Raw genomic sequence first — 12,342 nt, 5'->3', positions numbered from 1 at the left:
ATATAAAGGCCGATGGCAAAAGTCGTATAAAAAAAGCAAATGAAAAGAAGCGTAACACTCAATAAATTATTTTTAAGCTGATCACTTTACAAATTTCTACCGACTAACGATCTGAATTAAAGGATGATAATTAAAAAATTAGTTACATGTCGCAGATGTTGCACCTTTCCCAAGTTTCTGTTCTTGATTAAAATTAAAATGTTATAATTACCTTGTTGTATTTTACTCACAATTATGCTATTGTAAAGTAATATGTCAACCCAGCGATTTTCCTCCTTCTTTATAAAGTACCGGTAAACGGCACTTTCCCAATCACGAAAAAATTACAAATTTCCCAATTGCTGTCCTTAAATTCCCAATTAAAGGTAAAAAAAAAAAAAAAAAAAAAAATTTTTTTTTAATTTTTTTTTTAAAAGCAACATTTAGTTAGTTTCCCTTTGCAGTTCTATAGCTTGAACCTAGGTTTATATAATATTGCAGCGATTTTTCTCCTTCTTTATAAAATACCGGTACTAATTTCCCAATTGCTTTCCTTAAATTCCCAATTAAAGTTATAAAAAAAAAAAATTTAGTTAGTTTCCCTTTGCAGCTCTATAGCTTGAACCTAGGTTTATATAATATTGACAGCTTGAAAACACTTGTTTATCAATTTTAAAGTATTTGGGAGCAAAAAATCAAATACACCAATTTCCCAATTTGAGGTTTTCACGACTCGATTTTTCCCAATTTTGAGGTTTTCACGACTCGATTTTTCCCAATTGGACCGGTACGGGTACTTTTCCCAATTGGACAAGGAAAATCGCTGCAACCAAATAGTATATTAATTACGTATTTGCTAGGTTACTTGTTTTCATTGTCTGTAGTCAAACGATATGCACATTTTATTTCATGTGCAAAATGCGTACAATTTTTCAGACTGTCGTTTTCGGATAAAGTATTTTTCGTCGATTATATTATATTTTCGAACTTCTTTATAGAAAAAATAGACTTACGAATTCACGTGCGGTGATACAGACGGTGCAGAAAAATCTTTACCAATTTCCTTTCATGAGGCAGTAGACTTGGAGCTTAATTTGATAATTACCTTTCCAGGGTTCGCCAAAACCGTCGGTCCGCCGGTCCTGACCGGTAAAGTTTTCTCAGGACCGACAAGTGATTTAAGATAATCGGTCCGAATGACCGACACAATCGCATGAAAAAATGGTTTCAAAAAGATCACTCAAATTGTATAATAATAATAATGTTCTATTAAATTAATAGAAGGTAAATGCTTTTTGTTCAACTACTGTCAAAATCCTTTTTTTCTTACCTTCATTTTGATGTTTAAAGTTGAAATAAAAAATGACTATCACAACCGAGTTCAAAATCAATGGTCTTTGTTAAAAAAAGCAACCGAGTGCGTCCGCCATTTTGTTTGTTCCATTTATTTTCTCCACAACAAAAACCGCATGAAAACTTGTTTCAACAGGCATTTGTGAGCATTATTGTTAAATAGTTTCATTATTATATTGTTCTGGGAAAGATATATTTCAATTTACATACCAACAATTTCTGAAATCAAAATTAGATTTTTTACCCGATGTACTATATTTTGGATATTTTAAAATTCGGACATAGGGATATTTATGTGTTGATTTGTTGTTGATAGTTTGTAGCAATATGTTTTGTGTTATTTCATACAACAAGAATGAATGGTGGTAATTATCATGGGCCTTTCTATCAAGAAATAGGTGTGAAATACATTCATTTAATTGAACCTGGAAATCAACCACCTCAGCTAAGAGAAAATATTTTAACAATAGGTGTTGTTTTAGACCTTGTGAATTGGCTAATAAACAGAAATTTAAGTCATCCAAAGTATAGTGAATGGGTGTGTGCATTTAAGTCAAACTTGATCGATTGGATGTCACCCTAACTTTTCAAGAACACGGATTTGTAGAGCTGTGGAGGCTAAAAAACAGTTTGACAAAAAGAAGTCTAAAAAGTATGCCTTTGGTTTATATGTGGTTTATTATTAATATAATAATTGTTTAATTATATCGACATTGGACATGTTTTAATTGTATTTTAATGTGATCAAAACCAATAAACATCTAAAAGGTACTTCTTTTGTTGTGATTTGCTGTTATAGTTTAGTCGGACAGTGGGACTGACAGAAACTGTTTCGGACTGACAAAAATTTCAAGTCTGTCAGTCCGAATGACTGACAGATTTTTCAAGTTTTGGCGAACCCTGCCTTTCAGTTTGGTATATGTCGGAGTTCAATGTCAGAAAAAAAAATTACTAAAAAAAATAAAATCCCTACCTACCTACCCACCCAAATTTACCTGGGTCGGGTTATGCCAAACAATTTTTTAAGGATGGCCTAATTACGGAAATACGACCCTTATCTGGAGCTCTGGTCGCAGCCAAAGTAAATAAACATTCAGATATTTTTTAATAAAATTAATTAAACAGTTGATTTTTCGAGGTGCAATGTCCATCACTGAGAAACTAATCGGAAAATTGGTATGCAGACTTAGCAATGTTTGGAATGATTTCTTTGCTTCGTTATTGATTAGTTCATAAAAAATCATGCATATAGTTATTATTGGCATAAATACGCCTTTTATCCAAGCTGAGGAAAATATATTTTTTCGCCACAACCTAACAAACAACAACTTATTTTGTATTCCTTATCAGTTGTAAATGAAACCTCCCTCTTGTTTTTTTATGATTCTAACTTTACTAATTTTCTACTTGATACCCCATTATATTTATTTATGGGTTCAGGGTGTGTGACTTTTGATGCTCGGTTATTCTTCCTTACACAGTGCTCCAGCTAGGCCTAAATCAAGGAGCGTCACGCCCTTCCCTCCCGAACCTCCGCCCTGACCTTCCTAGGGCCCCCCCTGCCCTACTCCTATAAATATGAGGTCGATTTACATCGACCTCATATCGTTTAACGTTATTTTGCAATAGCATCGTTCCGACATGAGCTCATGTCGAAAGCTTTAACGGCATCAAATTCATATAACAGCACAGAATAATCATGCAATAAATTATTAAACATAAAATATAAACATTATTTTACTATTTGCATTAGAAAAATGTTTATACAAACTTACAAGTAATGATAGTCCAGACCTTAAAACACTACCACTGTTCAAATTCCATATTGTTGCCATATAGCACCGTGTAAATTGAAAGTTGCATAATGTTACCTCATTGGTCGGTTATAAATACATTGTTTCTCTATATATAGTATTCGATTTAGACGAAAATAATAATTTACGTGGAATGTCATATTAGTTTGCCATTTTAACTTTGATCTTGCCGTGTGTGTTTATGGACGTTATTAATTATGTTATACTTATTTTTGTATTTCATTAAGAATTAGAACGTGTAGCCCTTTTTGTTAACTGTTTTTAGCAAACCATTCGCGGCTTAATAAGACACGGAAAATAGTTAAAGCGACACTTTCATTTAAAGGTTTAATGTGAACATTATTAAATGAAACCTTTTTTTGGTATTAATATATTTTATTGACATGTTAAATTCGATACTTGAAAAGGTGTTTAGTCTTAAAAAAGATGTCGCTGATATTGTTATTTCAATAACTGTTAATATGCTTAATGTTGTATAAGAAATTGAATAGTTTCACTGAGCTGTATTCCCTCCTAAAATACGATATCGTAAAACGCGCAACGGTTAAGAATAAGGTCTGAATAAGTTTAAGTATTCAGATCCGAATATCAGCAGCTGTGCCAGCTGGGAAGCCCCGTTTGGCTTTAACAACCGCAAGCGAAACAACATACTTTTTTAAGTCTTGCACTAAGACTCCATGATCACAAGTATAGGTCCCTGCTGTGGCGTATGACACCATAGTGTTATTTAGTATTGGTCGGCACAGTATCTGATCATAAAGAGATAATTGGTTTGTGCTGAACACAGGGGCAATAAAACCACAGATCTATCAATAAACAAGATTATTGAGATATCTTTTATTGAACACCGCGATAAAAATGCTCAAACCACGGACTCTAGATTACACGAATAAAACATGGCAACATTGTCAGATTCAACACTGCTATATGCGTAATCACCTAACAATTCGTCTAAAAATAATTTATATATTTGAGTTGAAGACGATGTACTGTTGTACAAGTCTGAATAAACTATCTGTCTGCCTGTCTAAATCTAAGCCGTCATCGTCCCAGTGAAAAAAAATCTGATTTTGAATAGTTGGACATGATGCCCTGATGTCAAAATACGAAATGACCCGCGTAACACCGACCGTGATTTTCAAGAATCTTTATTTAATTGATAATTTAAGGTAAATAACATTTCATATAATTATACAAAATTCCCCTGTTGATAATTAACAGCAAACGATGAATGTTTTTGACACCCATTTTATTTCAAGTATGCATTCAAAGCCGAATAAAATCGAGAGGGTCCGCTATATACGCTGTTTCATCATAAATTTATCACCCTTTCTGTGTTATAAACAAGAGCTGAAATCGTTAATTTATTAAGATTTATTTATAATAAGCTTTATTGATATGTTTCGTGAACAAAATACCACAATATATTCCATAAAAAATATAAAAATCATGGCAAAGGAAATTCAATGGCCGGTTTCTAAACAAAAGCATAATCGCCAAGACCGTAGCATCAGTTCAGTGCGTTAAGAACGCGCTACTATCTTCCGCCTTCATTCCTTAATTACTTTCGTTTATAAACAATTTTTTTTCTATCGTATACAGAATTCTATTCTACTAAGCAAGATGTAATTTTTAAAACTGAACTCCAAATATAAACGCTACAAATTGGTATTAAGTACGAACATGTCAACCGTAAATCTAGATTCTAAAACTCCAAAACGGTATAATATTTGCAAAAGTTAAAGTTATAACTCGCCGGGCTGTCGAAATCAGAAGAACGCTACAAATTGGTATTAAGTACGAACATGTCAACCGTAAATCTAGATTCTAAAACTCCAATACGGTATGATATTTGCAAAAGTTAAAGTTATAACTCGCCGGGCTGTCGAAATCAGAAGAAAAACTAAATATATGTTTATATATCTGTTTACTTCGTAACGTAAGCTTTCTAATGATATATAATTTGTCAAAATCGGCCGAGAAATGAAACTATAATTCAACAAAAGACGTGAGTGGGTACATCAAAATGTATAACCTCGGCGCTTCGCTGTACGCTAATTGTACAAGATCGATAGCCACAACACGGTAAAACGTGCCGTGGTAAAACATAAAATGTGTATTTCTTGTGTTTATCTCGCTATAAATCCATTAATAACAACGGGAGTATACTAAAACGTATATTTTTTGAAAGAGGAATTAATAAGCAACAAGATAACGTATAAACCAATAAAATCGGATGAATAGTTTTTGCATAAGATTGAATTTACTACAGTAAGGGTCAAATACTCGATTCATCTCCTATCAATATACACTCCGTGATACAACTGGTAGTTTTAACACACACATATAGGTTTCATTTAATTAAAAAGTACAGAAAGCTAAAAAGTGATGTTGTTTGTTGTACAACAACAATTGGTTATGTGTAACCTATTCAAAAAATAATTTCGTTCAAGATAATTCAATGTAATTCTATAAACGTCAAACACACTTCGTGTGTTGTGTATGTTTATTTTTAAAAATGTACATAAGTGGTTTAAAAGCACAATTTTTACACATTTAAGAGGTAATCGCTCACACTTATGTCTAATGAATGATAATTTTATGCATTAGCAAAGATTTAACGAGAAAAACTGAAGTTTAAGTTGAACTCAATTTGGTATAGGAAAACGACGGTAGCCGTTTAGACGTAAGCGGGGTAGCTTACGTCTAATTATTTGGACTACCCCTGCCCTTAAAATAAATATATATATTTTTTTTTTTAACGTTTTATGATTAATAAATTTCTTATTAAAATACATTGTAATTAATTTATTCCTCATTGTAGTCATTAAATTTGAATTGTTTAATGACGATGGGAATAATTTATTCTTACAATTATTAATAACATATAAATTAACATGCATGAGGAAGCATTCTAGAAACGCCCGCGCGCTCGAAAGTGCCCTTTTGACAAAATACTGCGCGTTCAAAGTGCCCTTTTGACAAAAAATCACCCTGCCCTTTTCAAACCCTAGCTGCAGCACTGCTAACAAACGTATGCTTCACAATTTTATACCTTGATCGGAAGGGAAAACAGATAAATCTCTTCCAAAGCCTTGATTTTCCCATCCTTGACTAGTCTGCCCAGCTTGGTGACGGGCATCCACTCCTTGTCCCCTTCCTTCTGACCACGCCCGCGGCCCCTTCCACGACCACGTCCCCTACCACGACCGCGACCCCGCCCTCGCTCTCCGGAGCCAAATCCACCGCGAAATCCCCCTCGTCCTTCTCCTCGTCCTCCTTCACGTCCACCGGCTGGTGCTGCGTCCGCCATTGCTACAATACATTCAAATCATGCAAATAAGTCCCACAGACATTGTTGAATAACAAGTTAGTCTTCATGTTTCATGTAGGTATTCTGAAAGTGAAACCGTAATGTGACTTGCCATCATCACTCCAAGCGGGTTGACCGCTCCAAGCGATTTGAAAAACAATTTAATTAACGCAGTAGTACGAAAAATACACATCAACAGACTCTGCTAAGAATTTGTTAGTGCTGTTGTGATCACTTAAAAAGACAAATAGGTTGTCTTATTGTAGATGTATTGCGATTTTTGTCAGAGAGAAAAAACATGCAACCATTACTTACGTGATACTTTGTGAGAAAAGGGAGATTATTTACTCAACAAACTTGATTTTCCCCTCCAACTTAATCGATTGAATTCTATAGGGTTACCTACCACACAGACAATTTGGCACTCAATTTTACATTTCAGCTCATTTTAAGTGTACTTGTTCGACTAAATTGTCACAGCTTTGTTAAAAAATATACTATACATACATGCCTAATGAAAGGGACTTTTTCACATATTTTGGCATGTTTTGAAGTTTGTCAATAAATGCTTTATATTGATAAATGTAAACATTGGATCTAAAAAGCTTCAGTAAAAAATCGAGAATACAATTTAAAAAAAGGAAAAAAAAATAGACCGCATCAGGGCTCGAACCAGTCACCCCCGGAGTCCTGGAGTAAAAACCAATTAGACCGCTCGGCCATCCTGCCAAGTATGTACGAACGCCGTATTTTATACTCTATATAAGCAATATTCGTAGTTTCACAAAATTAAACGACAACAACATAACTCTCCAAATTATTCAATCGTTTCGCGTTGCAACGCTTTTTAATTTTCAGGTTTTTAAATCGTCAAAAGATGCATATAATGGCTATATTAGACCATGGTAAATGTTCAGTACTACTGTTTCCTCACAATTATCAGAACTAAAACGAAAATTTGCGAATCTGAAACAATTTTTTTTAATTTTGCCAATTTACCAAAACGTGAAAAGATCCCTTAAATAAATAATATAATGTCATATTTTATTAAGGATATATTTATAAATAAACGTGCACTCATTGTTGCGGGTACAAAAATCGATAATTCTTAGATATTTACATTGACCACCATACATGCGACCGGAATACTAAGAAGAATATTACCCATGCTGAAGATAGGCCAAAAGACGCAAAGAAATGCACAAATCCCAGCCTAAATCAAGTTTTGTCTTTTATAGGGCAGTCCAGATGGCACCAGTTTTTAAAGTTGTTGCCATTAATATGAGATTCACGTAACGGTTTCCCTGGTTTATAATATAGCCTAGTACCTGGTACGTAAGACTGCGCAAACCAAACAATATCGAACATGCTTATAATTATGCCGTTTGAGTCTTTTAAAAATCACCAGATTTTGCCATAGCAAATATATGTTAACTGCTAAATAAACAAGTGTATTTTATACATTATAATCGGTTTGGATTTCGCACATATTACTTTTTCCGTGATGTATGTACTACGGAAATACATTTATAACACATACCGTGGAATAAGTAAAATGATATCCACTCAAGTTTTAAACGACAATTATAAATGAAATAACACACATTTTTACAAGTCTTTTTGCACTAATGCTGACACTAATCATACGTCGCGCCTTATGAAGACCTTAATTTTGTCTGGCAACAATGCGACTGACTTTCAGTTTATTTCTTGCTACACATACTGTCAGTGAATAACCACGAACTAAATGTTTGATAAAATGTTCTATTTCTTATTTTCATTTAAAATTAAATGCATTATAACTATACAACTCTAAGCATTAAGACCCGCCCAAATAAATACGAGGCTTTTCGTGATAGATCTATGTTTATGTGAGAGCGCTGAATGAACGTAACAAATAAAACTGATGTATTGGTTAATAAACATCGACCCTGTTGCAAAAGTAATCAAGGACCCATATTATGTGTATTTGTTATCGTTTTTAATAGTTCTTCTAACTACAGCATCACATGACCAAATACGTCCTCCTGCTTTGCCGCTTAGGCCGCTTTCGCTCATTCTTTTATATCGCTGATCGTTACTTGATATTTATTTTTTTCAGAATGATAAGTGAGAAATGTTTACTTTTCCTGAGGTTGTGCCCCTAGGTTTCCAAAGGCCTCCTGAGTAGAACGTTGAACTGTTGTGATCGCCTTCTTTCGTCGGGAGTCGTGAATCGTGCGTCGCAATATTTATCGTTTGAACTCTAGGAGCCACATTAATTGTCCAACCTTTATGAAACTTGGTAAGAACATTTGTCCCAATTGAACATTCTAATACAAAAAAATATGAGGTCACTCTATGAGTCACATGTATTGTCAAATTTTAATTAAAATTGGCCACAATATATTGTTTCTATGGTCTGATATCTATCGGCTGATTTCAAAATTGTTCCGGTAAGTTGAAAAAACATGTATTGTCCAATTATTATACGACTTGCCTTTTTTTCTTATCATATCTCGGCCAAGTTTAACAATGTTTTTTTTTTGTACGTTGAAAATCATGGCCGCCAGCTGGCGGGGCAGTTTTTCTTATATGGCTGAAAGTCAAAGTTTTCTGTTTTATATTTTGAAAGCTTGTTGACACTATTACTCCTATTTAGAGTCAAATTTTCATGAAACTTGGTCAGAATATTTGCCCTCATGATATCTAAGTCGAGGTCGAAATTTGATCATCTGAGGTAAACTTGAGGTTACCAGGGCTTACTAAATAAAGAAGTTTGTTAACACTATAGAATTCACATTTTTATGTCAATCAGCCTTACACTTGGTGAGAAAATGTGTTCTTATTATATTTTCGTCGAGTGCAAAAATGGTTCCGGTCCATTGAAAAATATGGCAAGAAAACCACAGACAAAAACTTGTTTTACAAATTTTATTCTCCTTTTTGACGATGCTGGAACAGCAGCGTCCAAGGTTTGATAACCAGTAAAAAAATTCTTCACAATGGCGACCTATGTAAAAGACCGAGCCAGTCCGATTGAGATAACTCGATTTTTCAGTTACTTCCCTTGGCATTCGCCACTACGTAGGAGATTGCTCGTTGATTTTCATTGATAACATTCTCCTAGCAGAGTTGTCGTTCGTGTTGATAAAGGTAAATATTAATAGAACAGCATATCCTGGGGAAACAGATTCAATAAGTGTATCAGAGCGCTAATTTCAAATTAGTAATTTTACATCCATTTTATTTTTATGGACCAATGAAACAACTATATATTTTCTTTATTTTGTTTGATATTTGTTCTCGATTTAGTAAATAAATTGCGAATAAAAACATGTAAAATTAACTTTTTACGTGATCACAAAACTAACGAATGTGAACGATTTCGAACCTGCAAATTGTAAACGCTGCACTGCTATGATATATATAGATAAAACAACTTTTTTTGCGTAATTGTCCGTCCCGCTAGCGCAGTGGTAAGGACGTTCGCTTTTTCACCTTTACGACACCGGTTCGATTCCCGCTCCCGGCGCAATGTTATATTTTGTATGTTTTGTGGTCACCATTCCTGACAGTTGTTTTTTTCCGGAAAATCTCATCCCCCGCAGCATTTGACCATATTAAAATTAAAAAGTATTTCAGTACAAAACAAATAGCTGGAAATTGCAGCTATCATTCAAAATTCGTCCCAACTGTCGTCAATCTAATCTTATTAGGTAAGAGTGCTGGACACAATCCGGGTCCCAACATTATGCAGCCTCAGCGCGGAGGTAACTCATTACCTTGGAAAAACACAAATGGAAATAAGCTTAGAAGCTACTGTACATTTAAGCAGAACTTTGATGTTGAGAAATATTGCAAGTTAATAATCCCTAAGAGTCATAGATCGGCCCTGTGTAAATTTAGATGTGGTGTTGCTCCGATTCGCCTCGAGACAGGCAGGTATGAAGGACTGCCGGCTGACAGACGCTTCTGCCCATTTTGTAGAGATAATACAATTGAAAATGAATGTCATGTATTATTAGAATGTAGCATGTATAATGATATCAGATAAAATCTTGTGGAAAAAGCTGTTGTTTCTACTCCAAATTTTACGAACATGTCGAATAGCGATAAGCTGAAATCCCTTTTTATCAATGAAGGATTAACAAGAATTTTAGCCAAACCTCCTTTTTAATTTTACAAAGAAGACAGTTCTACATGTGTAAATAAGTAGTAGTGTTGCTTATTTTATGTAAATAGCAGCGATAGTATATTTATTATCTTTGTCATATAATGTACTTGTGTATAGTAAGAAATTCTAGTCATAAGTTGATGGTATATTGAGCGTCTTTGTGTATAAAATCTATTATATAGGATTAAAGATGATAAATTCTCTTTAACGCTCAATTATAGTTCTTAAGGTTTTAATGTAACTAGTGGTTTATAACACAAATGTTTCTTATTTTTTAACCATCTTAAATAACTGTTTTATTAAAATACAGAATGCCGCTGTAAACCAGTTCACTTAGGTAGTCGCTTTTTTTACATCATTTTAACTATGCGCATTAGTACCCAGTTTTACAATCACCAGTGTTTTACCAACTTCATTATTTTATTACAGGTGTTTAACATAAGGTTAACAGTGGCAATATGTTTTTTTTATGATGTATGTTTATGAAACATGTATTTGTAAAAAAGAAAAGAAAAAAGCAATAGTTTTAAGTGTAATAATACACACTTAAATGTCTTTTACAAATCTATAAGATTGGCCATGCATGTTTGTAAATTGTGTTATTGTATGTATTATTATATTGTACATGTCATGGACTAGACAATAAACTTTTTGAAACACACTGGGTGCAGCCTAGGCGCGAATAGACTCAAACAAGGCAACAAACTCAAGTGCGGGCACAATCATTTAAAATTTACATATTGAATACGATATTCTAACAGAAATTACACAACCACCTAAGTGTACACACCATGTTTGATATTTCGTTCGATTGTTAGATTTCAGCATATACATGTATAAGGTCATTACGCTATTAGTTAACTTAACCATATGTTCGTGGGCGTACTCGGATAGTCAAGTGCTCAAACGATTGAGCTCACATGGTCCGGCTATGTGCTCATACCTACTTTCGAGAATCATCATGAATGTATTGCCATACTTAATGAACAAGAATGTGACCCGCCTCCCAGTTTCGTTCAATGGGTCAAGTTACCCACGGGTACTACTTTCCCGTACCCCTAAACTTTTTTTAGTACCAAAAATGTTTCGTACGCAAATTTTTTATCGTACCCAAATGTTCGTATCAACATACACAATTGTGGTGATATAGATATTCTTAAATTGATATTTTATATCCATCCTCTTCAAAAGCATCGTCACACCAGTACTGCCAGTACTTTGATTTTGTTTTATTGCTGTTACCTTGTTCACACCCTCGCTTACCTGCTATTTGGAATGTCGACAGTTGCCAGCCAGCAATATAATGGGTCGTCTTATATTGTGGAAAAACAAACATGGCGTCCACTATGCAAATTTACAATAGCATAATTTGTTTTTCGCAAATCAGCAACTAGAACAATTTTGTATCAGTATGACGAGCGCAAACTTATAAATTTCGGGGGTAAAAACTGCGCTTTATATATGGTAAAGCAGGGCATTAGTTATATTAGTTAAATGTTCAATGTTGGTTTAATGTTCGATATATAATTTTTTATGCTGCTAATGCGACAGTGTTTCCATCAAACTGCTTACTGTATTATACTTGTTTCTTTATGCATGAATCAAAGGGGCCTTTTCACGTTTTGGTAAGTTAACAAAATTTTACATTTTTTTTAGATTTGCAAATTTTCTTAAAGTTATGATATTTGAGAGGAAACAGTAATACTGAACATTTACCATGCTCTAAA

General features: G+C 33.9%; 1 protein-coding gene across 3 annotated transcripts in view; it reads right to left on the bottom strand.

Annotated features, from left to right (window-relative positions):
• The window catches only part of LOC127867392 (40S ribosomal protein S2), a 46,675-nt gene extending 39,882 nt beyond the window's left edge, over window positions 1–6,793 (bottom strand). For 2 of the 3 annotated variants that reach the window (XM_052408515.1, XM_052408516.1), the window contains exon 1: window positions 6,202–6,461. In XM_052408515.1, the coding sequence (XP_052264475.1) occupies window positions 6,202–6,459 (258 nt within the window). In that variant the 5' untranslated portion in view covers window positions 6,460–6,461. Of the gene's footprint in view, window positions 1–6,201; window positions 6,462–6,774 lie in introns of those variants that run through there. The other variant, XM_052408517.1, reaches the window with a different exon arrangement.
• Between the last annotated feature and the right edge of the window lie 5,549 nt (window positions 6,794–12,342).

Source organism: Dreissena polymorpha, chromosome 2, assembly GCF_020536995.1.
Source record: "Dreissena polymorpha isolate Duluth1 chromosome 2, UMN_Dpol_1.0, whole genome shotgun sequence".
Classification (NCBI taxonomy): domain Eukaryota; kingdom Metazoa; phylum Mollusca; class Bivalvia; order Myida; family Dreissenidae; genus Dreissena; species Dreissena polymorpha.
The sequence above is the reverse complement of the archived record's forward strand: the minus strand, read 5'-3'. Positions and strand labels throughout refer to the sequence as shown.